The sequence below is a fragment of the Oryx dammah genome, unplaced genomic scaffold, assembly GCF_014754425.2.
Source record: "Oryx dammah isolate SB20612 unplaced genomic scaffold, SCBI_Odam_1.1 HiC_scaffold_1, whole genome shotgun sequence".
NCBI classification, from domain to species: domain Eukaryota; kingdom Metazoa; phylum Chordata; class Mammalia; order Artiodactyla; family Bovidae; genus Oryx; species Oryx dammah.
This window is the reverse complement of record NW_024070185.1, coordinates 51,226,719-51,254,657: the sequence shown is the minus strand read 5'-3', so window position 1 is coordinate 51,254,657 and position 27,939 is coordinate 51,226,719. Positions and strand designations below refer to the sequence as shown.

Sequence of the window (27,939 nt, the reverse complement as noted above, 5' to 3'; positions counted from 1 at the left end):
ACAGCGGGCCCAGGAGAGCAGAAGGACAAACAGTGACAGACGAGAACATGGGAGACATGATACAGTCAGCCTAAGGTGTGGGCTCTGAGGGATGGAGAATTCTGACCTGAGGAGGCGGGACAGGACAGAAGGCCACTCTGGGAAGAAGGAATGAAATGCAAGGAGGCAGAAAAGCATGAGACACATATTTGGAATGCAATGGATGTATAGAGAAGCAGGGTCAGGGACTGCAAAAAATAAGGTAGACTGGGGGAAATAATCCTTGCAATAATTTATAATAAAGATTTTCAAAAAAAATTTTTTTAAGTTAAGGTCTTTCTGCAGATTATAGAGCAAATTGATAACATATAAATTTCATGATAAAGTATCATATTCTAGTCAATTTTTCAGGGATCACAAACATAAAACATATTTGAGAAGTAAATTTTCAAAGGAGGCAACATCAAGTGAATTTCTAGATCATCCTTCCCAACACATTAAGTTTCCCTTGCTGAAAGTTTTTGCTTAACCACTGTGTGCATGCTCAGTCACATATGATTGATTCTTTGCAACTCTTTGGACTGTAGTCCACCAGGTAAATTCCTCTGTCCATGGGATTTTTCAGGCAAGAATACTGGAGTGGGCTTGAACCACTGAACTAGCTACAAGTCAAACACTTTTCAACTATTTTTTTCCTAGTCTAGTTTTTATAAATTGTTACCCAAAGTGAGAAGGTACATTTAGATAACTCAGGTTAGGAATCTGTTACCTACCAACAAAGTCATTTCAATGATTTCCAAGAGCCAGTATTCATTAACCAGACTGGTTTCAGAGTAGAGTTGATGTGTACCAGAGGTGAACATAACTATTGCTAAGTCTCAGGGTGTCTGCCCTTTATATTATTTCCCCATCTTCTGACCCAAACTTACAAAGCTACTACAGAGAGTAAGATTTCAAATAGAAACACCTTCAGGATCAGAATTTCCCTCTTCTTCCTTAGAACCAGAGAGTTAACTTCAAAAAAGATCCAGAAAATAGCACGGGCCAATAACCCACCTCCAGTGGTGGGTCCTGAAACAGGAAAAAGTCCCTGCTCATTGTTTCTCTGTCTTCCTGGTCCCAACATTGCTGAACACACAACAGGATGCCACTGGCCCTGGGCAGCCGAACTCACCATATACCACATGCTTGGCCACTTGGGATCATTGAAGTAAGTGGACTGGGCGCGGCTGAAGTCATAATCCCTCTTGGTCCGTTTTTTTACCACTTGTTGTTGGATCCACTCCACCTGCCAAGAAGGACATTTGGTGAGTGTTCAAGTTCCATCTGGGTTAGCACAACAACAATGACAGTCTGAGACAGTTCCCATGCTATGTGTCACAGGTTTCATTCTGGAGACTAGAATCTAAGTCCAGGGGCTTCGAGAGTCCCTAGAAACCCTGGTTCTATTTTTTAAGGCAGGTAGGTTTTGCATTCTTTTATGAAAGATCATTCATATTTCTCAACAATGTGCCAACCCCTTAAAACTTTTTCAGAAAGCACATTTAACTCCCAATTTATTTTAAATCAGTTGTGTTAGTTTTAAAAACTGATTTATTCATCCTGACTAACGGCTGGCAAACTTCTTCTCTGAAGGTCCAGATAATAAATATCTTCAGCTCTGCAGGTAATACAATCTCTGCTATAACTACTCACTCTGCCACTGTAGCACCATAGACGGTAAATAAATAAATGGGTCTAACTATGTTAAAAGATGCTTACTCCTTGCGAGGAAAGTTATGACCCACCTAGACAGTATATTCAAAAGCAGAGACATTACTTTGTCAACAAAGGTCTGTCTAGTCAAGGCTATGGTTTTTCCAGTAGTCATGTATGGATGTGACAGTTGGACTATAAAGAAAGCTGAGCACAGAAAAATTGATGCTTTTGAACTGTGGTGTTGGAGAAGACTCTTGAGAGTCCTTTGGACTGCAAGGATATCCAACTAGCCCATCCTAAAAGAGATCAGTCCTGGGTGTTCATTGGTAGGACTGATTTTGAAGCTGAAACTCCAATACTTTGGCCACCTGATGTGAAGAGCTGACTCATTTGAAAAGACCCTGATGCTGGGAAAGATTGAGGGCAGGAGGAGAAGGGATGATGAGGATGAGATGGTTGATGGCCTCACTGACTCAATGGACATGGGTTTAGGTGGACCCTGGGAGTTGGTGATGGACAGGGAGGCCTGGCGTGCTGCGATTCATGGGGTCGCAAAGAGTCAGACACGACTGAGCGACTTAACTGATGTTCCAATAAAACAGTAAATAAAAACACATGGGAGGCTGGATTTGGCCCATAGGCCAAATTTTATATTAAAAATTTCAGTGTTCTAGGATTACACATCAAACTATCCAGGGATCAAATGCTCTAGGATCAAAATTTTTTTTAAATGGCTATCCACAACAGAGTGGTGGGAAAAGCACTATTTGGGTAATCAGAAAATCAAAGCCCTACTAGGCCTGTTTCTGGCATAAAGTGGGAATCATCACTTTCCTGAGTCACAGGTTCTCTGCCAGCTCCAAAATTCAAAACCTCTACGTTTGAGAAGGTCTTAACATTTAGCCTCAACTTATGCTTAAACATTAGGGAATTTTTGAGTTTGATACAGATTTGTAACCTAAATGATATGGGTATGAATGGGGGTATTTGAAAAAATAGGAAATCATTATGGCAACATAAAAATAAGCATATTTCATTTTGAACAGAGCATCTCAAATGTAATATCAGCCCAGGTGGCATTCTACAATTTGTTCCTAAGTTCTCTTTTGTTGATTTCTTCTTTCCATAGCTAATTTAGTCATACTATTCTAAAATGTTTCCTTCCACCATTTATCTGTATTCTCCATAAAGGAATTAAAAACAGAGCGATGGAGATGTTATTGTCCACTACTGTGATTCTATACCCATACCATTCAAAAATGACTTTAAAACCTTCCTATTTCAAAGATTACTGGAGGAGAAGAAATATTAAAGGAGAAATGAATACACTCAAAATGCATGGCTATAAACAAGGTTTGTTGTTGTTTACCCGTTAAGTTGTGTCCGACTCTTTTGTGACCCCATGGACTATAGCCCACCAGGCTCTGTCCATGGGATTTTCCAGGCAAGAACACTGGATTTGGTTGCCATTTCCTCCTCCAGGGGATCTTCCCAACCCAAGGATACTAAGGCCAAAAGCCCAACTAATAAATTTCTACAATTCTCATATTGGAAAATATTATTCAACAAAATATCGGAGGGCTTCCCTGGTGGCTCAGTGGTAAAGACTCCACCTGTTAATACAGGAGACACAGGAGATGTGGGTTCGATCTCTGGTTGGGAAGATCCCCTGGAGAAGCAAATAGTAACCCACTCCATTATTCTTGCCTGAAAAACTCCAAGAACAGAGAAGCCTGGCAGGCTACAGTCCATTGGGTTGCAAAAGGTCAGACATGACTTAGTGACTGAATAACAATCTGGTGTGCAAGATGAATTTAAATAGTGAATTCTTAGTTATATCACTAACAAGGCAAACAGAATCACATAGCCTCCCAAATAAATATAAGATCTATTTATGATTAGGATCAACAGCTCAACATCATATAAGTACCTTCTCTGATAGGTTATTTAAGCAAAATTATGAGTACAAAGTCAATAAATGAAAATAATATTCTGGAAAATGAAAGTTTTCTGTTACTGTTTTAATTAATGTAGACCAAGTGACTCTCTGGCACTGAATCATTCTGCATCACTTACACACATGCACATACACACACAGACACACGTGTATACACTAAATAAAAGATGTGTTGTGTTAGTTGCTCAGTCGTGTATGATTCTTTGCAACCCCTTGAGCTGTAGCCTGGTAGACTCCTCTGTCCCTGGAATTTTTCCAGGCAAGAACACTGGCATGGATTGCTGTTCTCTTCTCCAGGGGATCTTCCTGACCCAGGGATCAAACCTGGGTCTCCTGTATTGCAAACAGATTCTTTACACTCTAAGCCACTAGGGAAGCCCAGATAAAAGGTATTACAAATTATTTCTTTAAACTATTGAACAATAGTTTCAAGGCAAGCTAACAGGGATTTTGTTTTTGCTTTATTTCAAGAGACTGCTGTTCAGAAATCACATTGAAACTAATGTGTCATTAAAAATGTGTATAATTTTTTTAATGAAGAGACTAATTTCCAAAGTGACCATGTTTCTAAAAACACAGAACAAAATCAACTTCCTTCTTAAAGTAGAGCAGCAAGCATGGGCATGCATGTATTTTGTCTATTTCAAGGAAATATTTTGATCTATTTCAGACAATCTAAGGAATGAGTTTCTTTCACTCATTTATTCATTCAATATGCAGTAAGTGCCTATTCAATACCAGACATTGGGCTGGGAATACAAAGATGACTAAGAATAATCTTTGCCTCTGAAGGACTTAATTTTACCAAAGAATATTTAGCAATTATTCTACAGTTCTTCACTTCATAAAAATGTTATCTTCATAAATGACATCTGATGGAGGATCTATCACTATACTAAATAGATCATTCATGAAAATTTTGACTATGCAAATTATATTTATAATTCTTATAGTCCTGTCTATAAGATTTACCCCAATAAGATTGAACTAGTTCATATTTGAACAATTGGTAAGATCCATTTGGACAGAATGGTTTTCAAACTAACCCTATATTGCTGGTGGTCTTTCCTAAGAGAGCCTCCATAAATTCTGAACTGCCAATGTCTCTGTGTTTACAAATCAGACATTAAATCTCGTGAGGACCCAATAATGAAATGACTCAAGCTCAGGACAAGTCTACAGTGAGGTAGGGGTGAATAGCTGTCTCTACAATGACACTGTAAGTATGTATTTCTCCTTATGTATACACACACAGAGAAATAGATAAATAGGATAAGTATCTGAGAAAAGCAAGTGACAGTCATTTTCCTAGATGAACTATAGGTACGAAAATAGAACAAAGTATCTCACCAAGCACCATCTCTTCTGTAATTTTACCAAACAAAAACGCTTAGTTACAGGACTCAGTGGCTAGAAGGTAACACAGCAAACTGGCACCTACATTTGACTATAAGTCACTCTGCCTGATCATAGGGCTGCAAAACTCAAGAAAAGCACAGCTGGGTTTTTTTTTAGTGTCAAATACCATGTATTTTGCTTTGGTGCTTTATGAGTCCTGAGCCCTACATTTTTGGGAAAGTGGGAAAAGCACCTCTTGGGGCAGAAGATTTCTATGACTGGAAAGACCATATTTATATTTTTAAACCATTATCCATATGTCTGTCCTTGAGACCTTAAAAAAAAAAAAAAAAAAAAAACTCAGACGTAATGTGTTATACAGGTTTCACCTCTTGACAAGAAGCCCAACGCAAAGAAAAGCCACTTAGAAATTTATTTTCATAAAACTACGGCCAGCCCAGGAAAAACGGAAAACAGTGTGCTTTCCCTCACTGGTTTAACTTCTAAGTGTTCTATTTCCTATATATTATGAATCTACATTAAAGTCAGAGTTAAAAAAACTTCAAACTTCAGTCCTGTGAAATCAGTCTAGCCTCCCAATTTCACCGCATGTGTGGTACATGGTGTTAAGGACACTCCCTCCCTATATTCAGAATTTACTGCCGAGATGGTCCACATGAACAGTGGACATTTGCCACTCCAGGATCTTTGTTGAAACATGTTTGCTTCTGTTAGTTTTACATGTCAAGCGAAGCACGCTAATGGATGATTACGGGAAGCCTACCTACAGTCTCAGCTGAACGCATATCTCCTGATTTTGGAATTTACCAACTTTCTGATACTATATACAGCAGGAAGGAAATCTGTCACCAATCAGAGAAAAGGATGTTATCCTATGAATCTGTGTTATCTACATATGACAGTATGTGTGTGCTCAGTCGTGTCTGACTCTGCGACCCCACGGACTGTAGCCCTCCTGGCTCCTCCGTCCCTGGAATTTTCCAGGCAAGAATACTGGAGTGGGGCACCATTTCCTACTCCAGGTGATCTTCCCGACCCAGGGATCAAAGCCACGTCTCTTGTATCTCCTGCACTGGCAGGTGGATTCTCCACCACTAGTGCCACCTGGGAAGCCCATTATATAGCTAATCACAAAACACAAACAGAAAATCCATGGTGGGGTTACAAGAAAGACAGACGCATGTGGAATCTAAAAAAAAGAGTCAAACTCATAAACAATATAGAAAATGTGGCTGCCAGGGGTTGGGGGTAATGGGGGAAATAGGGAGAAGCTGGTAAAAGATATAAACTTTCAGTTGTAAGATGAATAAGGTCTGAGGGTCTAAGGAATAATATGGTGACTATTGCTGATAACACTATATTGTATAATAGAAATTTGTTAAAAGAGAAAGTAGAACTTAAATGTTCTCACCAAAAAAAGATAAATATGGGCAGTGATGGATGTGTTAATTATTAATAACTAGAAGGGAGAAATCCTTTCAATAGATCAAATATATCAAATCACAATGATGTACAGTTTTATAGTTTTAAAAGTCAATTATGCCTCAATAAAACTGAAATTGAAAAAATATATAGTGTCACTTTAAAAATGCATCCCACAGTGAGGAAAAATCTTCCCTTTAGATATTATAGCTAATGACTGAAATAACTACCGACATAAATATCTATATCAATTGAATGGGACGGAAAGTCAACAAACTGACTGAAAATATGCAAGACTAGATTAAGTCATAAGGTTGCTATCATAAATCAATGGGGAAAAACAGAGTACTTTATAAATGATGCTGAAACACCAAACAACTGGGGGAAAAATAAGATTTAAACCATTCCCACATTTTAATCATTAGGATCAATTCCAAATGAATCATATTAAAAGTAAACAAATAATCCCATAAAAGTACCATAAGAAACACATTTTTTTAGGAGATTTTAGGAAATAACCTGAGAGTGAATGATGTTTGTTTACATACAATACAAATTAAAAAAGTGATTTGGAAAAATTGATAAATTCAACTAAATAAAGCATAAATATGGCATGGCAAAAATTACTTCATAAACAAGGTAAAGACAAATTAGAGAAACATATAGCAAAGAGGAACTAAAGAGCCTCTTGGTGAAGGTGAAAGAGGAGTGAAAAAGCTGACTTAAAACTCAACATCTGGGCTTCCCTGGTGGCTCAGTGGTAAAGACTACACCTGCCAATGTAGGAGACGCGAGTTTGATTCCTGTTCGGGAAGATCCCAATTGCCAAGAGCAACTAAGCTCAGGCACCACAACTACCGAGCCCATGAGCTGCGCCTACTGAAGCCCCCAGGCCCTAGAACCTGTGCTCCGCTACAAAAGACGCCACCACAACTAAAAGCCCATGTATCACAACTAGAGAGTAGCCCCTGTTCACTGCACCTAGAGCAATGAGACCCACACAGCCAAAAATAAATATCTAAAAAACACACACAAAAAAACTCCACATTCAAAAAACAGATCATGGCATCTGGTCCCATCACTTCATGGGAAATTGATAGGCAAACAGTGGAAGCAGCGACAGACTTTACTTTCTTGGACTCCAAAATAACTGCAGATGGTGACTGCAGCCATGAAATTAAAAGACATTTACTCCTTGGAAGAAAAGCTATGACAAACCTAGACAGCATATCAAACAGCAGAGATGTTAATTTGCTGACAAAGGTCCGTCTAATCAAAGCTATGATTTTTCAGCAGTCATGTATGGAGGTAAGAGTTAGACCATAAAGAAGGGTGATCATCAAAGAATTGATGCCTTTAAACTGTTGTGCTGGAGAAGACTAGTGAGACTGCAAGAGATCAAATCAGACAATCCTAAAGGAAATCAACTCTGAATATTCATTGGAAAGACTAATGCTGAAGCTGAAGCTCCAATACTTTGGCTACTTGTTTGGAAGAGCTGACTCTTTAGAAAAGATCCTGATGCTGGGAAAGACTGAAGGCAGGCAAAGAAGGGGATGACAGATGAGATGGTTGAATGGCATCACTGACTCAATGGACATGAGTTTGAGTAAGCTCCAGGAGACAGTAAAGGACAGGGAAGCCTGGCGTGCTGTAGTCCATGGGGTCGCGAAGAGCTGGACACAACTGACTGACTGAACAACAGCAACAACAACCATAGATAAAATGCTCTTTCCCTTAGATATAAAGAGTTCCTACACTCAATAAGAGAAAAAAGCAATAGGAAAACAGGTAAAGAGAATAGTACAATAATAGTGGAAAGTGTAAATCAAGTTTCCTTAACATATAAAAACATGCCTAACCTCATGAATATAAATACAAAAAAGCAAGTCAAAGGTCAAGCTTTTCACATCTCACCTTTTGGATATAAACATTCTAAATGCCGAAGACATTTTACTAGTGAGGAATGCAAAACGGTCATCCTCACATAATGGGATGGGAATGGAAATCTATCCAGCTCTGTGGAGAGTAACCGGACATGACCTACAAAAACCCTAAGAAGACGTCATTCAGTTTTTAGAAATTTACCTTACATTTAAAAAAATACTGTATTTAAGTATAGTTCATTTACAATGTTACATTAATTTCTGCTGCCCTCCATTTTTATTGACACATATCAAAATGCAAGGCTATTTACTGAAGCACTTCTAGTAACAACTGAAGTAGTAAACAACCTGAATAGATACTGACAGAGATTAATTAACTAAATAACAACACATCAACACAGTGGGGTACAATGCAACCCTAAAAGATAATGAAATGGGCTTTATGTCTTGACAGAGAATAGTCCCCATGATGTAGCCTAAGATGGGGGAAAAAAAAAAGGAAAGTACCACAGACTATAAAAGATACAATTTTTGCCCCTCTCTGAGGTCATTGCTATACACAGAGAACTCTGATAACACTGGCTGCTTTCCTGGCCTGTTGGGGATCGGTGGGTGGGGGTTGAACTAGGTGGTTGGGTTGAGATCTAGGAACACGAGGGGAACCGTTTACTGCTGACCCTTTAATATCTTGTTACTTTTGACCTATGTAAGTATGTTATCTATACAAAGGATTTTAAATTTCCTTTAACATGTTCCACTGGTTACTATTATATAATCCTATAATATCAAATGTAACAAATATCTAAATTATAACATATTTTAAAAGCAATAAGGATAAACATAGTATATAAAAAGTACCTTAGGTGGTTTTAATGTATGTTATAACACAGTCAATATTGAGAAAAGATGGGTAAATAAGAGAAGATGGGTTGGAATTTGGGGAACTTGGTTTATAATCTCAGATTCGCCACCAGCCACCTGTGTGACCTTGCAAAATCTTTGTGGGCCTCTTTTATCTGTAATAATAGAAGACAGACTAAATACGCTCTCTACTCTCTCTCATCTGGCTTTGAAATTTCTCTCTGTATGTGGTCTATCTCTGATTTGACTGAGAATAAAAAGTTAGTGTTAAATGCAATACAGAGCTGAGGCAGGTGCTCCTGTGGACAGATGACCTTAAGTCATTCTCTGCAGATGCAAGATGAATATTTAGAAAGGAATACAGTAAATTATATTACTACTTTTATGACTCGATGAAGCAGATACCAGGAAACAAATATGTGTGCTTCCATATTTCACAATTTTTATTAGCTTTGACAAAACAGGGAAACGGAGCACAAAGGGATTTCTCTCCTAGGTTTTCTTCTGACTTTGAAAACAAACAAACAAAAAGTCCTACTTAAGGGAATATTGGCTATGCACTTTTTTTCTTTGGAAATAAGGGACTGATGGAGATGATTTAGCACTGACGAGCTACTTCTAAACCTTAAAATCTGAAGCCAACATATCCCCAAAGTTTTCTCAAATACTGATTAAGAAATCAGAGTTAATTAGTGAAAGAATCAGAGAATTCAGTGAAAGTCTGCATTCAGGTAAGGATGCTCCAGTCTTTAAATCTTCCTCTATCTGCTGCTGCTGCTGCTGCTAAGTTGCTTCAGTTGTGTCCAACTCTGTGCAACCCCATAGACGGCAGCCCACCAGGCTCCCCCATCCCTGGGATTCTCCAGGCAAGAACACTGGAGTGGGTTGCCATTTCCTTCTCCAGTGCACGAAAGTGAAAAGTGAAAAGGAAGTCGCTCAGTCGTGGCCGACTCGAGTCCCCATGGACTGCAGCTTACCAGGCTCCTCCGTCCATGGGATTTTCCAGGCAAGAGTACTGGAGTGGGGTGCAATTGCCTTCTCTGTCCTCTATCTAGTCACTAACAAATAATCAAGGTGTTACTAAATACTGACACTGTTATTTGATGTGAGTCACTCTTTTTGTTGAAAAAACCATAATCAAATTCTGCTATTTAAATTTGTAACAAAATAAGCATTACTGTTTACCTGTAGGAGAATTTTCACTTGATTTCTTTGAGATAGGCACACTGAATCCTATTTAATGACTGTAGGCATCAGAAGCTTAGAGAATTGTCTAGTCAGGACTATGAGGAATCATACAGTTTTGAAAGGTAACTGAGAAGAAAGTTGTGAAATAAACATTGCACATATGTTTAGAACAGGGTAAAAGAAGACAACACAGGCCACAGTAAAAAACCTCAACCGTCCTAAAACTCTATAATTAGCTGGCTTTCTCCAAGAGAATCCCAAATTTTTAAATGTGTCATTAATTTAATCATGCTTTACTTCATTTTGTGAAAAACTCATGGCATTATGTTTGTAACTGTATCATTTATTTTGAGAGAATTAAAGTCACGTTTATTCCCTCAAATTATTCCTCTCTTATTTGCACACTTTTAATTTCCTAAACTGTTGTCTGGTTTTTTTCCCCTCCCCATTCCTGGTAAAATGACCTGTGAGAGGGGAAAATGAAAATGGTTACATCCAATTAAAGCAGTAAAATTTATTCCCCACCTTTAAGGCCTTTTCTTTCATTCATCTATTCACTCCAAAAATATTATATTGAGTACCTACTATGTGGCAGACATTGTTTTGAATGCTACAGAATGGCAGTGAGCAAAATAACCAATTTCCTGCCTTCAGGCACTTTCCATTCTGGAAAGTTAGGCCATAATAATGTAAATAAATAAAAGATTATATAATAGATTTTCATAATGTTAAATTGTGCAAAAAGTAAATAACATAAGGTAGTCCAGAGTGATTATGGAGGAGGGAGCTATTTAGGTAAGACAGTCAAGAAAGGTCTCTTTGAAAGATGTGATATTTTAACAGAATCCTGAATAAGAAGAAGTTAGTCATATAAATGTCTCAAGGAAGATGTGAATAACTAATGCAAAGGTCCTAAAACACTATGCATCTCTATTTTGGCTTACCCATGGGCCACTGATGCCTATGGCAATCCCTCGAGGCCTAGAGGTGGATATACCAGGAGTGCATTTCGCCCTCCAGTGGATGGATAAGGAAAAAGATTGACACAACTCATGCAAATTGGTTCCCAGTCATCTGGTCAACTAACTCTGGGCTCCAGCTTACCAGGGAAAACGGTCAAGAAAAAGACACAGGTTCAGGGTGGGCATGTTTCCCAGACCCCAACAACTCCTCAGCTGATAGGGACAAAAACTCAGCTGAAAAAAATGTTCAACGAAGCCCTCTAAAGCATAAGGCCCTCTAAAGCATGAGGCCTTGGGCAGAACACCATCTTGACAATGCTCTTGCGATTCTAGCCACTACAAACTGGTCCAGTAAGGAGCTTTGAGGAGGACTCTGTTCTTTCAATTATACTGATATAAAAACCACAGGTTCAATGTCATCTAAATAGAGAAGAAATTATAAAATGACTCCTAGGACAGAAAGGAAACTAAGTATGAAGCATTCAAGCATAAGAAAAGGGTAATGACATAAAAGACACTTACTCCTTGGAAGAAAAGCTATGACAAAGCTAAAAAGCATATTAAAAAGCAGAGACATCACTTTGCCAACAAAGGTCCATATAGTCAAAGCTATGGTTTTTCCATAGTCACATACAGATGTGTTGGACCACAAAGAAGGCTGAGCACAGAAGAATTGATTCTTTTGAACTGTGGTGCTGGAGAAAACTCTTGAGAGTCCCTTGGATGGCAAGGAGATCAAACCAGTCAATCCTAAAGGAAATTAACTCTGAATATTCATTAGAAGGACCGATGCTGAAACTCCAATACTTTGGCCACCTGATGTGAAAAGCTGACTCACTGAAAAGACTCTGATGCTGGGAAAGATTGACGGCAGGAGAAGAGGTGATAGAGAGTGAAATGGTTGGATGGCATCACCGAATCAATGGACATGAGTTTGAGCAAACTCTGCAAGATAGTGAAGGACAGGGAAGTCTGACATGCTGCAGTCCATGGGGTTGCAAAGAGTCAGATACAACTTAGCGACTGAACAACAACAAAGGGCATAAAACGCTATTTAGTGTAACAGCAGGTGTGGAACACTGTATTAGAAAACAGAAGATACAGTTAATCCAGCTATCTAGGACATATCAATTACCACCTCTGCAACTCCATGAAAAAAAGAATAGCATATTGGAACAAATTTTGCAAAACAATTTCATGTTAAATTAGTTTATATTAAAAAAGCAAGGAGGCTATTTCTGGAGCTATATGTAAAAGTATCTAGCATGTATTCTTCATACAACCAAACAGACAGAGTTAAGCTAGACTACGTCACAGACAGGCAGTGCAGAATAATGAACTGGGGAAGTGTGCCGCCTGAGTTCTTGATAGAATGTCACCAATCACTAGCCTGGCTGCCTTGAGCAAACCATGTACATCCTCACTTTCCATATTCTCATCTGTAAATAACATTATTACTGTGAAGCTCCAAATATATTGTGCTATATAAATGCACGCAGGCTCATATAGGACTTAATACCTTGAATTTGAATTGCATGTTTTTTCCCCACTTTCTTGAAAGAAAGAAACTAAGTTTTTGCATTCCTAGTATCAAGGGCAATGCTTGACAATAGGCCCTCAATAAATAGGTGTAGAGGGAGAGATAATATTTTTACATTGAATTAATACATTTTCTATTAGGTATGTTTAGGTCTTCTAGCTATTAAAAAAATTGCAGGAAATTTTAAACAGGAGAGTGCGCTAAGAAGGGAATATGCTTAACTCTATCAAACGTAATACGGTATTTCACAGTTCAACAAAAGGAAGATGATAGCACAAGAGTTTTTATTTTACTAGCAATGAATAGGATGGTACTTTCTTAAAGTAGGATAATAATCCTACTTTAAGGTATCATGGAACCTTTCTTGGCTTAATCCCCAACTTGAAATCTATTGCTGTACAGACTTTTATGTTCTGAGATGGGGCCATTTCTTCCACAACACCAATCTAAATCTTGGAAGAACAAAAGACAGTGTCTAAATTAAAATGGATAAACATACATGAATGAAGTAGTGGTTGACACAGGACAAGAATCTGGAATATTATCGCAGAAACTAGCAGTCTTTCATAAACTACAAGGGCCCAGGGTTAAATAAAGTCAATGAATCCCACAACGCTAAAGGAAGCATTCTCCCAGATTAATAAAGAGCATCTCCAATATTTAAATGGTCAACAACTTGTCCACAAGCAAAGCACACAGTAGAAGCATGATTTTAAAAGCAGTTACAGAGGGGGAATATAAGAACAAGAAAATGACTGAAACCAGCTCAAAGCAACATGAGAAAAGATGCCAAACTGATAAGAAAAAAACAAGCTGGGGCATATTCCTTTAAGGAACACTTATCTTCTAAACTCAAGACCGCCCATCCTAGGCACTAGTAATAATACCCACAAGCAATAGTTTTCCCCATATGTTCAATAAAAACAAATTGGTGTTGGCCAAAAAGTTAAGGAAAAACTCGAATGAACTTTTTAGCCAACCCAATATATATTTTGTTTTACCTTTCCAGGAAAGATAATCTCAGAAGATTTTAGGTTCTTTTTCCCATTGATGTGTCACTTCCTAAACTTTCTTAAAATCCCTTGAGGGCATGACACATTATATTTGATTCAAATATAAGATATCTGTCTTTTGAGACCAGTGTAATTTGTCCTCTTGGGAAAAAAATAACTCCTTATTCCTAGGCATGCCAAATTGCTTTCCAGTGCATAAAAACAGAATTCAATTTTTATTAAAAAAAAAAAAGAAGAAGAAGAAAAGTGTGTGTTTGTGTATGCAAGCACACAGATGCACCTAGCGCATGGGCTAGAGGTGGTAGAAAGAAAAGCCAGTGATATAAACTCACTAGATACTTAAAGGGCAAAGAATCTCACATTTTTAAAGCTGGGTTTCAGGTTCTTCTATTGTAAACTTTAGGACACTTAGTGCAAACAATGAGAGGAAATTCAAAAACAATTTTGACTGCTTAAAAGTATTAAAAGGAAATGGAATTCTAAAGTACCTAAAACTAATTCTACTGTCTGCATGCCACCTGGAGTTAAATTCACACTTTTGATTAAATGCAATCTTAAGGCAGGGATTAAATTGGGACAGCACAGAATTTCCTCCAGCTTCACTCTGGGACCAAGATTATCACAGCATTAAAAACATCATGGCATGACTTCATTCTACATGTATTTGCCTTTTGAATAATTGTCCTCTAAGCAATTTGAAAGCCAAGGCAAGATAATTAATAAAATCCATTGAGCATTTAAAATTACACCTCATTCTGCCCTTAATAGAGCTGAAGTTTTAGATAACTACCAAAATGACAATTTTACCTTAAAACAAAGTGTTAATCACTTAATAGATTCTGATTCTCTTTGACCAATCCTGCAACTCTGTATAAATCATTCAAGATATTCCCAGATCTGTATTTGCAAAAATTGGATGCCCTCAAGTTGTATATCAAGTGAATACAAAGACGAGCATTATTTTGTACAGAGTGGAGAAATTCTTCAATTCAGCTGAGATTAATATAAAAAGAGGCAAAGGCTGGCAAAGGAAAGGGCAGTCATTCTCATTATTTCTCCATGCAAAGGACATGGGGTGATATGCTAAATATCAAAAGTGTGTCAGCATCTTACTTCTTTATATAACGTACCACTTAATTCCACAGCTCACGAGCAATGATTGTGAAAGTTATAGTCATACTAGGAGAAACATTTCTCCAGTGACTAATTCAGCTCCACTGCACACATTGTCTTATTCTCTAAGCTATTTAAATATAAATGGCAATAGCTTTTGTTTCTAATTTCCATGGACCCTAATGTTATGAGTTGATCACAGTGGAAAAAACCTGAGGGGGAGGGGTGAGTACATAAAAAATCAGAATTGGGTACGCGAAGTTTTAATTTCATCCATTTTATTCTTTTTTCAATTTGAGATCTTCTCAATACTTTGGTAGCTTCTGGTTTTTAATCTTTCCAGCATCTGTAAACCTCTTTATTGTCAAGGTCTCAAATCCTGGAAATCAAGAAACTACTGCTTGTTAGGTTCGTAAGCTTGAGCGCTATGAATCAAATGGGGTTGGGCTAAAAATCAATGTCTTCTCTTCTTCCTGTTGCCAAAAGATAAACGTACAACTTCAGGAGTGAATGCAAGAAGTCTGCACAAGTGTTCTATGCTCTTTTGAGGCTACATGACATTTTTAAACCTAAAATGAGCTCAAAATGTGTTCAGTCAGCGAGCAGTAGGACATCTCTGATGAGGAGAGGTCTGGATGAAGAGCCCCCTGCTGGGTCCCCAAAAGGTCGAGAGAAATGAGAAAGGTGGGCCTTTGGAGAAGGTGTCTGACTTGGGTTTCCACTCTTTTCCCTTTCTCTCCCTGAACTCTAACCTTACATTTGGCAGGGAGGGCAGGGATGTTTTGCAACAAAAACACTGGAATTGCGGCAGCTCTTAAACACCATCATCACCCTCTGAAATATTCAGCAAACAGCTACTCTGGTCAGGATGGGGGAAAAGCATGCCTTTCAGCCTCCGGGAAAAATATGGTCCAAAATCCCTGGGCCAACGGGAATGGGACTGGCATTTTCTCACCTAAATCCAGTTGCCTGAGGCAAACCAAATGTTTTCTCAATTTCACTGCTGTTCTTTCACCTCAGAAACCACTGACAAGGCTTCCAGCAAGGTGGTACTTGACCAAACTTGCAGGTCAGAGCATATAAAAGTCTGGAGCAGGGCCTGATGAGTGAGTGCACCCAATGGAGCTTCCGCCTGCCCTCCCTGAAGGCCAGGCAGTGCCTGGCTCCCAGCTTCCTGGCGGCTTCTGTGTCACCGCGGAGGAGTGCCAAGTCACTCCACTGGGCCTCCCTCTCCCAGAACTCGTAACTCATACCCACCACAGTCAATTATGGGAGCCCTGGGGCTGAGGCTCAGGGGAGGAGAGAGAAAGCACGTTCTCATCACTGTCATCAAATCTGACACTTGTTCAGTGGGAAGACCCAGGAGCTGCAGCTCTCCCCATCAAGCTTCCTTTTTCCCTGCTGTGTCTTTTGGATAGCTTATCCAGTCTGATGCATCAGTGTTCACGGGGTTGCGATGCCCTTATTGCAGCCGGGCACTGTCAGCAATTCTATGCCTCACTCTCCTCCTCCAGCGTGTCCCACTGTGGCACATTCGGGCTCTCAGAAATGGAGTGAGAGCCTGGCCTGGACCATAGTTCCCACTGAGTCTTGGCTACTTGAGAAAGGGCCATCAAAACTGTAGCACCTGCTGAGTCTACTTCCTAGAGACTTGGTTCATTATAACACTTGGTAGCACAGAATCTAGGGAAGGGAAGGCAGAGGAGGAAAACCAAAGCAACAGGCTTAAAGATGATAGCTAGAATTCATGAAGGTTTGGGGGGCCGAAAGCAGCATCTCAGGCTTTCTCAGTCCCCGTAGCAGCCATGCCATGCCTTGTCTGGAGCAGGCACCCCAAAAGGATTTACAGAATGAATGACTGTTTTAATTACTCTTTCAGTAAAGGAATAAAGGGTAGGTCAGTCACTTTTCAGCCCCCAGTGTGTTAGAGAAAGCCAAAAAGCAAGTTCTCGTGGGACAGGAGTCTCTGGCAAGAGGAGGGGAAATGATCTTTTGTCATTTTCAGATCAGAGCCTCTGGATTTAGGCTCAAAATAGACCAATGAGGTCATTGCTGCAGGGCAAAGGAAGAAATCACATAGGTGGTGGTAGTAGTGGTGGTTTTTTCCAGTACTTGGATTTCCAATGGGTAAAGAACTCACTGGTTACTGCTTTTGAAAGTAAAACTGAATTTTTTCATGTTTTGCACAAAATCAAATCCACCTATTGTTTCTTTAACACCATGAAACTGTCCCATGATCATCCTTTTCCCAGTGGGGAGCCCCTGGCACAAGGAGATTAAGTGACTTGATCCAGTCACAGAATTGTAAGACACCCGAAACAAGAATCCTGATCAAGTAAATCTATGCCCAAGTTTCTTTCTATAGAACACAGTGGCTCCCTTCTGCAATCTCTTCTCAGCTGATGGAGTAGGTTGAGGGAACATAACTTTTTCCTCCCATTTGTGTCATTATAACATTTCTATGCCTGAAGATTAGTCAAATCTGATCACTTTATTAGAAGTTTTAGTGGGTGAAAGGTGAGAGAAAGAAGAAAGTAAGACAAGAAATGGCATAATGCTAGAGTTTTTATCATCAATGTAAGGAATTTTGCAGAGCGCCTCTATTACTCAGCTGGAAGCATTTTAAGATGGTTAAGACACTCAGTCTGCAAATGACAGGAGAGAATTGTCTGATGAATGAAAAATAGAAATCTCAATCAGGAAAAGAATTCTCAGCACAGCCCTGGCAGTGATGAAAGAAATCCTTTTTCCCCTCAAGGGCACCTTCTGACTTGTAACTTAAGAGTCCATGAAGTTCACCATCTAAATATTTCCCAAAAAAACAAAACAACAACAACAGCAACAAAAATAAAAACCCACTAACTCACTGTAACCAAATCCTTGGTTACCCAGCTCCTCTGAACTACACTGAACGGACAAGATGCGACAAAAGAAAACATGATGGTCACTAATTAAAAGCGAGGTTTCTGAAGTCCAGGCAACCTGTGTTTGAGAATGCTTGCCCGTCCACTGCAAAGCACGCTGACCTCGGACAAGTTACTTAACCTCTGAATGTGAAATGGGGCAGACAAATGAAACTGAAGACTAAAGGAAGTGATTCATGTCAGATACTTAGCACAGTTCCTGCCACCAGACTACCCACCACGCAGCCATGGCAATGTGCTGGTGTGCCCAACTATGCCCACCAAGGATTTACTGTTCTCATTAGCCCAAAGGCTGCAAGCTTGAGTTCAGTCCCCATAGACCAGAATCTGACACTGAAGGCCAAAGTTTTATACAGGCACATTGGACTGGAAATCAGGAGATCTGTAGTCCAGCCTTGTTCCCTCTTTGGTTTCAATTTTTCTCTCTACAAGCTCAAGGGGTTAGGCCAGAAGAGTAAGCCGGCCTTAGGGGTTCAGAGAGTAACCTCCAAGGCCGAGGAGGTGGGGTTAAACAGTAGGGCCAATGGATAGCCCTTCCTCCCCACCAGGCCATTTCTTGAATGAAGTATTTACTTCACACCAGAAAAGAGACCCTCACCAGTTCCGAGATACCACCTGGTGAGTAAAATTCCACTGAACCTCTAAAATTTTTAGACCTACTTTTTGTCTAGCATGAGGACAATCTGCATTAACCTCTGAGAATTAAGATTTGTCTTTTTTTCTTTTGTTTTTTTTTGTCTGTGTGTGCACACAAACTTTCCAACTGTTTTCTCCTATGGACTAATCAGCAGTAGCCTGGGATTGAAGACTAGAACCAAGGAAAGCTAGATTGATGCCAGAATTCCACTGAGGGCAGTCATGATGTTTCCCCATTCAAGTGGGTTTCCAGACCTTCCAAGGAACAATTCTAATGAACGCATATGTCTTAGTTTACCAAAGCAAAGTTTAGAAAAGAAGTAAGGTATATGATGACTTCTAAGAAAATATAAATAAATAAGCTCATGATAAAGAAGGTCACAAAAAGATCCCACAAACCATATCAAATGTTCCTCACCATTGATGGATCAGATCTGACCACTTTTCAGCATTTCCACAGCCATCACCCTAACTCAGATCCTCATTCTCTCATATCTTTCTCACTGAACTCCCTAATAATTTCCTGGTTGGATTTCTATAACGTTTGGTCCTCATTTCTTTCCTCTTCCAAACTCTTGCCAGAGGACCCCAGTAGGTAAATTCTTTCATCCTAACATCTTCTTGGTGAAGGTGTCTTTCCTCCTCTGGTGTATTCTGAGAAACCTACGTTTATCTCTACTACAACCATTATTACAAACCTTTGAACTATTGATTTGTTGGGTTTCCCGATGAAAGCTTACATTCCTAGAAGGAAGAGACTGTACTTCTCATGTCAGCGTCCTTGGCATTTAGCAGATTACCTGGCTGACAAAGGACTTACTGAAAGTGATTGCTAAATGAATCAATTTGCCTGTAAACATAGAAAGAACAGAACAGAACTTTGTAACAGACTTGCACTGGCATTCGAGGCCTTGACTCAGCTGGCCTAGTTCCTGAGACTGACCTCATGTTTGTTTGACACTGGTGGTCCTTGCTATTAAGTTGTCATATCAACCCAATTGGAGACCCCTTTTCTGAGCACCTACCAGATGCCAGGCATTGATGTTTCATCAGTAAATCCACCCACAGGCCTCTGACTTCTCAGAGTAGGCAAGACAATTTAGTTAATTGCTGGCAATTAAAGATCAGGCTGGTCTGCCCTCTAGGAGACTACAGCCCAGGGCGTGCAGTTATTACAACACCAAGGAGTGTATGTCTTAGCAAAAGAGGATTCTCCTTGGTCCCTTGTTCTAAAATGTTCTATGTTGGCATCTTTAGAAAGCTGCAGGACACTCTTCCTGATACACTATGTCTTGTGAAGTGGACCAATGACAGAGAAAATAGGAACCCTCACCCAAAGGAGTGTTGGTGAAAATTGAACATCTACAGCACATCATGGCTCCTCCCAGGCCTTGGCTTAAAACTATCACCTTGTATTGGCAGTGAGGCTCCAGAGGAATGGATTACCTCCTTCCTCCTAGACGCTCTGTTTACTGAGGCTGACTGTGCCCTGCGTGGAGAGAACCAGAAGCCATGAAGAGGCAGAACTAGTTTTCCAAAACAAAATGGCTCTAGATTTAATTCTAAAGAGCAACACTTCCTATACATCCTTGCCCAAGTGAGCTGATCTATTTAATTTAGGTTTCCTTGACTTGCAGAGAGCCAAGGCACATAGCAGTAGGTATTTGTAGAAAATAGTACCTTTCCAATCCCCTCACAATCTTGAGACCAAACTGTCAAATTTGTTTATTGACATACTAGCAGGACACTCTGGGAGTTCAAACATGGAGTTACTGAATTTAATTGAAGTTCATAGGGCTATATAACAAGAAGAGAGATTTTTTTCAAGAGCACATTCCCACAGGTTGGGGTGGTAAGTCGCTCTCTTTTGGGGTGGAATATCCAATAAATACTCTATTTGTAAGTGGCTACTAAAAAAAAATTGGCCAGGGAAGCACTGCAAGTGACAACCATGAAGTCATTTTTCACTCTCAAGCTACCTCCCATCAAGAATAGGATGAAACTGTCAGAGTTTTGATTTCCCAATCACCAGTCTAAGCAATCTCTGAGAGGCATTTTGGCCAGTTTCTAGCCAATAAACAACCCACTGAAACTGACTCTTGTCAGGACTTCTGCAGAGATTTCTCCTTTCTCTGACCTACCTCCAGGGCCCCTTCCAGTACAAGCTGATATGCATCTGAGGCATTAACCCTGGAGCTAACTTCCAGAAGCACTTACTGATACAAGGGCTGAGAGGCAAAAGCAGTCAAGATGGCATTACAGGGCAAACCCCCTTGTGGGCAGGGAGGGCTCCTTGTTTATGCATCTGCACATGGTGCCTGCGTGTCATCCATGCTCGGCTGCCTTTGGCTAACACGCTCACCACAGCTCACAGGCTGGCGTCTACTTCCTGACTACAAACCCCATCACTGCTGAGAACCTGTGGCCCTCAGGTGGCAGGTGCAGAGTGCAGGATATTGTTCTTCCCAAGAATCCCTTCCTATTCTGGAATCAGTGACTAAACAAGCAAAAAGCTAGCTAGCTTTCTGCCTCTATTAGTCTTTGCTACATACACCTAAGAAAGGGGGACACACCCTCACCAAAAAAAGTCACTAATGAACATGGAATCCAGGCCCATGGCATGATTAGTTAGCAGACTCATGTTCGGCCATGGATTCTTTGCCTTTTGGCTAGGGATCTTTACAAATAAGGAACTTGAATCCAAGTGAGGTTAGAGTTTATTTGTGATAAGGAAGGTCTTTCTTCCTCCTCTGAGGCCTGCCCTTTGACCACCATTACACAGTCCAATACTTGATACTTGGCTTTTATGTGCAACAGAATCAATACAGATAATGACCCCTCTATATGGGCAGGAAGAGACAAAGGTGCTATTTAGAGAAAACTTGGCTTTCTGAAGTTTGAAAATAAACTGACTTAAAACATGAGCCTAGAAAAAATAAATAAATAAATAAATAAACAAATAAAATGTGAGCTTAAGCCTGGATAGGAGGGGAGTTTGAGGGAGAATGGATACACGTACATGTACAGCTGAGTCCCCTCACAGTTCCCCTGAAACTATCACAACACTGTTTGTTCATCAGCTATAACCCAATACAAAACAAAAAGTTTAAAGAAAAAATGTGAGCCTACAAGGAAATAGCCTTGCAAACATATAGAGCAGATATGAAGGGAGGACTTAACATGTGAACTGGAAATGAACCATGAATTAATAATGGCACTCATCAAACTGAAATTATGCTGTTATTAGTCATGCATTGGCATTTGTGGACTTTATTCCCTCGGTCATACGTGAGACACGCACGACACACACCTAGTAACCATCAAATATACGACGGACAAACAACCCGGGTATGAAGGAAGCCTTGCTCGGTGCAGGCAGCCACTCTCTGGTTGAGCTGACCACCCCATAACTCATCCCACTGTTGGCATTTTTTACAACTGTGTTTTAAACACAAGTTTTGTTTCATTGATTCTAAGCCAAGATGTGTGTAAAAATATTCAAGTACATTGAGATAATGTCAAGAAGAGAGTTCTGAGAGTACTCTCAAAGTTCCAAACATATTAGTCAAGCAATGTAAATATTCACTGTCTTGAGGTAAAAATTAAAAAAAGAAGAAAGAAAAAATGGTAATATAAGAAACTCTTGGAACACTCACTTGTTTGTATTCTGGCCAAAGAACTTTTATCCTGTTATGATATGATCTACCTAAGCGTGGAATTTACATTTTCCCAGTATCCTGGCCCGAGCCGTCTCAACCCTCCACATGTAAATGTGCTCTCTTGAGACAGAACAATTCAGTCACCAGTGCCAACAGCTCTGCTCACCAAGAACCAAACTATCTAGTTCCGGGTACACTACCTAGGCCATCTCTAATCTCCAACAAAAAGTTGGATGTTCTCTCCATTTCCCAGATAAAGAAACCGAGATTCAAAGAGCTAAGCAAAGTTCAAGGTTACCCATGAGACCACGCAGAGCTGGGATGCAAACCCACAGCTCTGCCCACGCTTTTCTGCTACATTGTAAGCCATCATTCAATTATTCTTTAGCCAAAAGTAAAAATGAACTTGAATAAACACTCTGATACTACCTGCCCTTCCTTGCCTGGCACGGAGTCCACGACTCTCTGAATTGGCTAAGAACCTCACAAACACTAAATGTCAGAATGCAGTGGGGCAATCATTGCCAACAAAATGATTCAGGTGAAGATGCCTCCCTGTAATTCTACTTCCAAGTTGCTTATTTTAGACACAAAAGCTCCTTAGATTTTCACTGTAAATTGTTAGAACTGGAAATGTGAGAATAATGTCAGAGGAAAGCTGTGATTTCCATAGGTTTGCCAGAGCCTGCAGCCGATGAGAGCCAAGACTACGCTATTTCCCCCAGAGTGGTGTTAGTAGTGCTCTCTTGATTGTCAGATAAAGTATCCCCAAAAGACTAACCAGTGAGCCATGGGCCTGAGCTGATCCTTTAACTCTGCTGTTATATGGTATTTAAAATGAATAAAAAAAGAAAAATGAGAATAATGAAAATGATACCAATAATAATAATAGCTATAATTTATCAGGCACTTTCTATAAGCGAGACTCTATGTATACATCTTGGGACTTCCCTGGTGGCTGCTTAATCCCCATAACAGCCCTAGGAGGTCAGTTAGCATTATGTAAAGGGTGTGATCAGCAAAGAGGAAGCTGAGACCCTGACAGGTTTAGCTTTCTGCCCATGTTCTCACAGCTAGGGACTGGCAAGGCAGGATTAAGACAAGACCTGCCTCAAAAACCCATGTGATTGATCATGACACACACAAGACAGGCCCAGTGCTGAGTCCCTGGAGAGGCCCAATAAGGACTCTGGCACCACTCATTTTTGTTGGTCTCATTTCAATCTGAACTACCCAGCTGGGGGTGATGTCTTACCAGTTCCATGGAACCCGCTGACAGAGCCACTCTTTACAGATGGGCCTACTATGTGTGTCCATCACAAATGTAGGTTCTCAGTCCGAGACTTCAGAGAGCAGAGGACAATAACTATCAATCCCAGTGCGTTCCACCCCTTTCCAAGGTTAGGCGGAACAACCGAGCCAGACACAAACCACAGCTTTAAAATCTACTGCGTATTCTGCTGTGAATACCCGGCTGTCAAAACTGAAAGCGTCTGGAGTCTTATGGAAGGGCCACCCTGTCACATTCCTAGCTTGAACATCCCGCTGGCTGCAGGAGGGTGAATCTGCCAACAGACTCTCTCATGTGCTGGCTGATGGCCTGGCCCCTGGCCCAGCTGGAGCTGAGCCTTCTGAGTTGCCAAGCCTGGTCTCAAGCCAGGCGCTTTCTCTACATCCTCCTTTTGACCCAGTAGCCCAAGAAGTCTTTCTGAATGAACTAAAGAAGCACAGTTTACCCACCCTTCAGGGCTCAGCTCAAAGATCTTCTCTTCAAAGAAACCTTCTATGATCCCCCCAGCAATTCCTCATCCTCCAAGGTCTCCAGCCAATTCATCCCTTTATCCCAGGAGGCTTTCCCTGACCACACTCTCTAAACGTGGCCTCCCTCCACCAATCAGTCCAGCATCATCCTGCATAACTGCTTTGCAGCACCACAATCTGAATCATGCTGCTTATTTGTCTGTATCTGTTTATTTTCCACCCTCCGTACAGGGACCCTAGGCTCTACCAGGGCAGGAACCTCGCTGCTTCCAAGCCTGTTTGTGGTAAGCTCAGAGCTGGAGACACTGCAGGTAATCAACACCTGAATCAGAGCTACTCATTAAAAGGAGAAAGCAACCAGGTGCATCGTTTTAAATTTGCTAGAGGCCCCACCCATTAAAAAGCAAAAAGAAACAAGTGAAATGAATTTTAATAATTTTTAACACTACTCCAAAATATTATCATTTCATCGTGTAAGCAATATAAGAAATTATTAACAAGCTATTTTAATATACTAATGAGACACATTTAATATACTAATGAGATACATTCTGTTTTCTGGTTCTAAGTCTCTAAAATCAGGTATGTACTTTACCCTTACAACAAATCTCAATTAGGACATCACATTTTCATTGGTAATACTTGGTCTGTACTTAGATGCCATAAAATTGGCAGGAGAAATAGTAGATTCACATACCCAAACTGTATCAAAGATACCTAAATCCAGTTTCCAAAAACCGGATCAAGGATAAGCTTTAAACTTTAAAGTTAATTAAGTACATTTAAAAATTGAGGTCCACAGCTGTACTAGCTATGGGCTTCCCAGGTGGTGCTAGTGGTAAAGAACCTGCTTGCAAATGCAAGAGACTTGAGATGCAGATTAGATCCCTGGGTTGGGAAGGTCTTCTGGAGAGGGGCTTGGCAACCTATTCCAGTATTCTTGCCTAGAGAATCCCCTGGACAGAGGAGCCTGGCGGGCTATAGTCCACGGAGGTGCAAAGAGTTGGACAGGGCTGAGCACACACCCTGCTGTACTAGCTACATGCCAAGTACACAGTGGCCACCTGTGGTTGCCATTCTGGAGACTCATTTAAATGATTTAATGAGGGAATGAATTCTAAAATATCAACCAATTGCTCAATTAAACCGTTAAGAAAATGTCACTAGTTGACTAAAAAGCTCTAAATCTCTTGGATGTTCTCTGGAGCTAAGTCACTTTGTATCAAGTCAGTGCAACCCTGAATCATTTCCCTGCAGAGGTACATCAGCCCCACCATCTGTGCCTTGTCAGGGACATAAGGCTACATAGTCACAGAAACCTGAACTTCGGGCTCAGTCCAATCACATAAGACTCAGTTCAGTTGGGGTGACAGTAACTGGTGGAATCAGGGACCAAGACAGAGCTCTTCTCTTAGATTAGCAAGAAACTGTCCTTGCTGGTACTTGCTGCCTGACCCAGTCCTTCAGCACTCTACCATTCCACTTTTCATTGTGACTGGATGCAGATTGCAGTTTGTTTTATAAGGCAGTCAATAAAATAACTTAAGCCCGTGGAGAGCCTTAATCATCATGGACAGAGTGATCGGATGTCCCTGTTGGACCAGGACATCTGCAGTTCAAGCCTGTTGTCCTGGTGTCATCTGCACCCCTTTTCACTCTCAAAATTCTGGAAGATTAGAATTCATCACGGAACCTCGCGGAGATCTGAGGTGCTAGCATGCACTTGGCAAACAGCTGTTAGATATAAGCAAACAGCCTGGCCCGAGTCCTGAGGATGCCCGATGCTCACTCTGTCCTTCCTCTCTTCCACGCACATGATTTGGGGGAGTAACAAACAAAGGCAAACTTGCGATAAATAAAACGAATAAACTCGACTTTAGACCAACAAGATCAAATTTGCAATCTTCAGTATTTCAAATAGCCTTTTGCTCTCTCCTTAATCATGCTTTCCCCCATGATCACGTGCCTTGTTTTCCCTGAATATGACAAATTAGTTTTTTCTGTGACAGTTTCTCTCTATGGCTTTGCTTCCCCCACCCTCACTTCCTTTCAATGATTAGCTGCCTACAGAGCTTTCTCAGACTTCTCACTCCTTCCAAAGTCTAGCCTGTTTAGTTTCCCTTATCTTTGGTTCTTTCAAACTAATCTTATTCCTCCCCATTCTTTCATTTCTCCTTCAATTCATAAGCCTGTTAGAATCTGACATCTGCCCCGATTGATTCTTCTGACTTAGGATTTAAGAAATGTAAGCAAAAGAAAGATTTTTTAATTTTTTATGTTTTATTTAATATCCTGGAATAAACATTTTCTTTTCATTTCCCAGTTGAAAAAGGAACCTAATTCTCGTCTACATTATTTCCCACAATTTCCTTCACTCTCAAGTCTCCATCTTCCATTCATTTAGTCATGTATACATCTGTCTCCATCACATGCCACAAGCAGGCACTGGAGCATGGATTCTTGGTCCTGGGCACCTGAGTCTGAGAGCCCAGCTCCTCTACAGACTAGGTGTATACGCAACACTGCTCATTCTGAACTATGAGGAAAAGGGATTACAATACCATCTCAGAGGAGTGTTTAAAGGAATTAACCCAAGTAGAGCACATACAGCCATGCCAAAGCCACACCGAGGGCTTGATGAGAGGCAGCTACTATCACTACTTGTCTTTATTTCTCCCTTGCACCTAGCACATTGTTGAGCCGTGTACACAGTAGTGCCCAGTAAATGCTTTTTCAACTTGAATGTTTATTGTTGCAGATGAGACCAATGTGAGTTGACTCTCAGAAGGTTTCTTAAGCTTAACCTGGCAAATATCTCTACTTTTCCCAGAGCCCCAGAGCTGGCCCCAAGCACAGCCACCCTGGAATGTGGTGGACTGCTTGGGTGAGAAGCTCACTGGGTTAGTGAAAACCCTTCTCTCATCTTGGAAGGGGTGATGAGGAGTATCAGACTGCAGGTGCAGCTCACGGTAGCTCTGCAGCAACCTCCTTTAATAAGCCCATGCTATTCTGTAGTCTCACATGTAGGACATGACACTCCAACACATGCAAGCTGAAGCCTACATGCTTGTGTATGACCTAGGCAGGCATCAAGACCTGGTTCCTAGGGTTCCTCCTTATCAGACTCCTCCTCTGTACCTCCCCATCTTACCTGCCTCCTGGTGCACATACACCCCTCCGCTCCAGCCAAAGTGAACGTACCATCATTTCCTACCACAGGCCAGAAAGTGTCGCCAGTCTTCTCCTTTAGAAACCCTTGTTCCTGTCAGTTTTCTTGCCTGCAGTCCAACTTCTATTCCATAAAGTTTGGTTTATGGGTCACCACTCCTCTAGGAAGATATTCCAGCCAGATTCCTCAAATAATTACACTTTTTTCCTCAATGTTCCCTCCATGTCAGGGGCACACTTCCATCGTGGGCACACTTCCATTGTGCTGTAATTGCCAGTTTCTCTGTCTGTCTGCCTCGAGATTGCTAACTCTTTATGGGCAAAAATTCAAAGTAGATGTGTAGTGTTGACTGAATGAATAAATGAATGAATACACTGTTTTCAATTTTATAACATGTCTTCTGCATAAATCAACCTCTGTAACCTTTATATGAGTTCTTATCATAATTTCCATTTCATAGAGAAGGAAAACTTGCCCATAGAGCTAAAAATTATTTGCCCAAATATTCACTGTTAATGAAGAATAAAAACAGAAATGTTTTTTCTGACTTCAAATCAAGGGCCTAGTCTTCCATGGAAAGAAAATTCCATGTGCATTATCTCAATTAACCTCTAAAACAACCCTGCCAAGCAGAATAAACTGAGTCCCAAAGTGTTTAAGTTCATGAATCTCACATAGGTAGTGGCCTTGTTCCTGCAAACAGTTTTTTGGCTTTTTTTAAGCCTCTACAGCTCAAGACTTTCCCCTGAACTCCAAGCTGCACAAACCATGGATACACATGGGGATTCAGCAGAATGTCTTCCAGCTGCTGT

General features: G+C 40.5%; 1 protein-coding gene across 2 annotated transcripts in view; it reads right to left on the bottom strand.

Annotated features, from left to right (window-relative positions):
- PCSK5 (proprotein convertase subtilisin/kexin type 5) overlaps positions 1 to 27,939 on the bottom strand; it is a 513,187-nt gene that overhangs the window by 417,373 nt on the left and 67,875 nt on the right. For both annotated transcript variants that reach the window (XM_040256508.1, XM_040256430.1), the window contains exon 3: positions 1,154 to 1,267. In XM_040256508.1, coding sequence (XP_040112442.1) covers positions 1,154 to 1,267 — 114 coding nt within the window. The remainder of the gene's footprint in view (positions 1 to 1,153; positions 1,268 to 27,939) is intronic.